This window comes from Otolemur garnettii, unplaced genomic scaffold (genome assembly GCF_000181295.1).
Source record: "Otolemur garnettii isolate 467f Iridium unplaced genomic scaffold, OtoGar3 scaffold00050, whole genome shotgun sequence".
In the NCBI taxonomy this organism is placed as follows: Eukaryota; Metazoa; Chordata; class Mammalia; order Primates; family Galagidae; genus Otolemur; species Otolemur garnettii.
This window is the reverse complement of record NW_003852445.1, coordinates 9,085,302-9,087,210: the sequence shown is the minus strand read 5'-3', so window position 1 is coordinate 9,087,210 and position 1,909 is coordinate 9,085,302. Positions and strand designations below refer to the sequence as shown.

At 33.2% G+C, this 1,909-nt stretch overlaps 1 protein-coding gene across 1 annotated transcript in view; it reads left to right on the top strand.

Moving 5' to 3' along the window:
- The window catches only part of TMEM87A (transmembrane protein 87A), a 57,159-nt gene that overhangs the window by 26,796 nt on the left and 28,454 nt on the right, over positions 1–1,909 (top strand). Inside the window, exon 9 of the mRNA XM_023514257.1 lies at positions 1,775–1,854. Within this exon, the coding sequence (XP_023370025.1) occupies positions 1,775–1,854 (80 nt within the window). The remainder of the gene's footprint in view (positions 1–1,774; positions 1,855–1,909) is intronic.

Sequence of the window (1,909 nt, the reverse complement as noted above, 5' to 3'; positions counted from 1 at the left end):
CTATTTGGATACCCTTGACTGCCTTCTCTTGCCTGATTGTGATGGCTAAGACTTCTATTACTATGTTGAATAGCAGTGGAGACAGTGGGCATCCTTGCCTCATTCCTGATCTGAGTGGAAATATTTTCAGTTATACACCATTCAATATGATATTGGCTGTGGGTTTACTGTAGATGGCCTTTATCGGTTTAAGAAATGTCCCTTATATGCCTATTTTCTTAAGTGTTCTGATTATGAAAGAATGCTGGATATTTTCAAAGGCTTTTTTTGCATCAATTGAGGGAATCATATGGTCTTTGTTTTTTGTTTTATTGATGTGATGCATTATATTTATAGATTTGCATATGTTGAACCAACTCTGTAACCCTGGAATAAAACCAGCTTGTTCAGGATGTATAATTTTTTTGACGTGTTGTTGAATTCTGTTTGCTAAGATCTTACTGAATATTTTTCCATTAATAATCATTAATGATATTGGTCTGTAATTTTCTTTTATTGTTGGATCCTTTCCTGGTTTGGGGATCAGGTTGATATTTGCTTCATAGAATGTGTTGGGAAGTATTCCCATATATGATTTCTTATTAGGTTTCATTTTCCTTCATTTGATCCTCTGGCATTTAAAATTTTTAGTTGGTATCATATTCTCAGTATTCTGAAATAGAATTGTCAAAACTTGGTCACCAACTCAGAACTTGGGAAATTTTAAATTAACCACCATTGGTAAATTTTAATGTTTCAAGATTTTTTTAATGTGTTTTTATTGTTGCTGCCCAGTTCATCTTTTACCTGGAATTTTGTAATAACTTCTTAACTGTTCTTATGTCCTGTGGTTTCCTTTTTTGTTTCTTCTTTCTACTTTGCAGTTTCCTTTTTTTCTTAAAGAAAATACTGAGTAAAATCAATGATGGCAGCTATCCTTATCTTTCTCCTGACTTTACTGGCACTACTGTTACATTTCACCCGTTTAGTCTGATGTTTACTATAGACTTTATAGTGGGCAGTAATCTCAAGAAGCACTTGTCAGTGTTTATTTTCAACCTCCTTTCTTTGGAAAGGATGGAAAGGAAGCCCTTCTTCACTCCACTTCCACCTCTTAATATATCAAATCTGACTGGTTCTCCTCTTTTTCTTTGAAACCTACTACTAGTCTTATCTCCAGAGATGATTACTTTCCAGATAAATTAGATTTTTATTTATTAATCATACCTAAAATTTATCCACATCATTTTATCATTTGGTCTTAAAATACTACTTAGTCTTAAAAGAATCAATTAGTTTGCTTCAGTGAACCAAATGTCTTTTTAGGTTCATGCTATTACCATCATTTTTTTCTGCTTCATTAGACATTTTGTGATTATTAATAGAGTCTTTGAAAAATGTTAACAAGTAAGTTTGGGGAAGATCCAGTTCTGTGTTAATGGTATGCTGCTTTACTTCTGTCTGAACTTTTAAGTTATTTTCATTTTGGAGTGAGAATCTAGGGTTCATGATTGGGAAGCTAGATGTTTTCCATTGTACATTATCAGGGAAGGTGCGTCATTTGTGTGTGTATGTAGAATTTCTATTTTTTATACTGTTCTGAAAATGATGCTTTAATGTGGCAAGATGACATAAAATTGAAGTTGGTAGAAAAATAATAAAGCAATAGGAAAATACATTTAAAGAAGGAGAAAAAATAAAATGGCCGTATGAAGGAAGGAAGTCCTATACCATAGAAAGCATATCAGTGATGTGTTGTAAGAAAAAGTATATATGAAATGTGTTTGGAATTTAGACTACATGGGAGTACTTCCAAATTGGCAGCCAAAGAAGGTTTTACGGAGAAAATATCCTAAAGTCAAGTCTGTAAGGAATGTGAGTCTGGGAACAAAGGGCTTTCCCACTTTAGACTGGAGCAGAGGCATGGAAG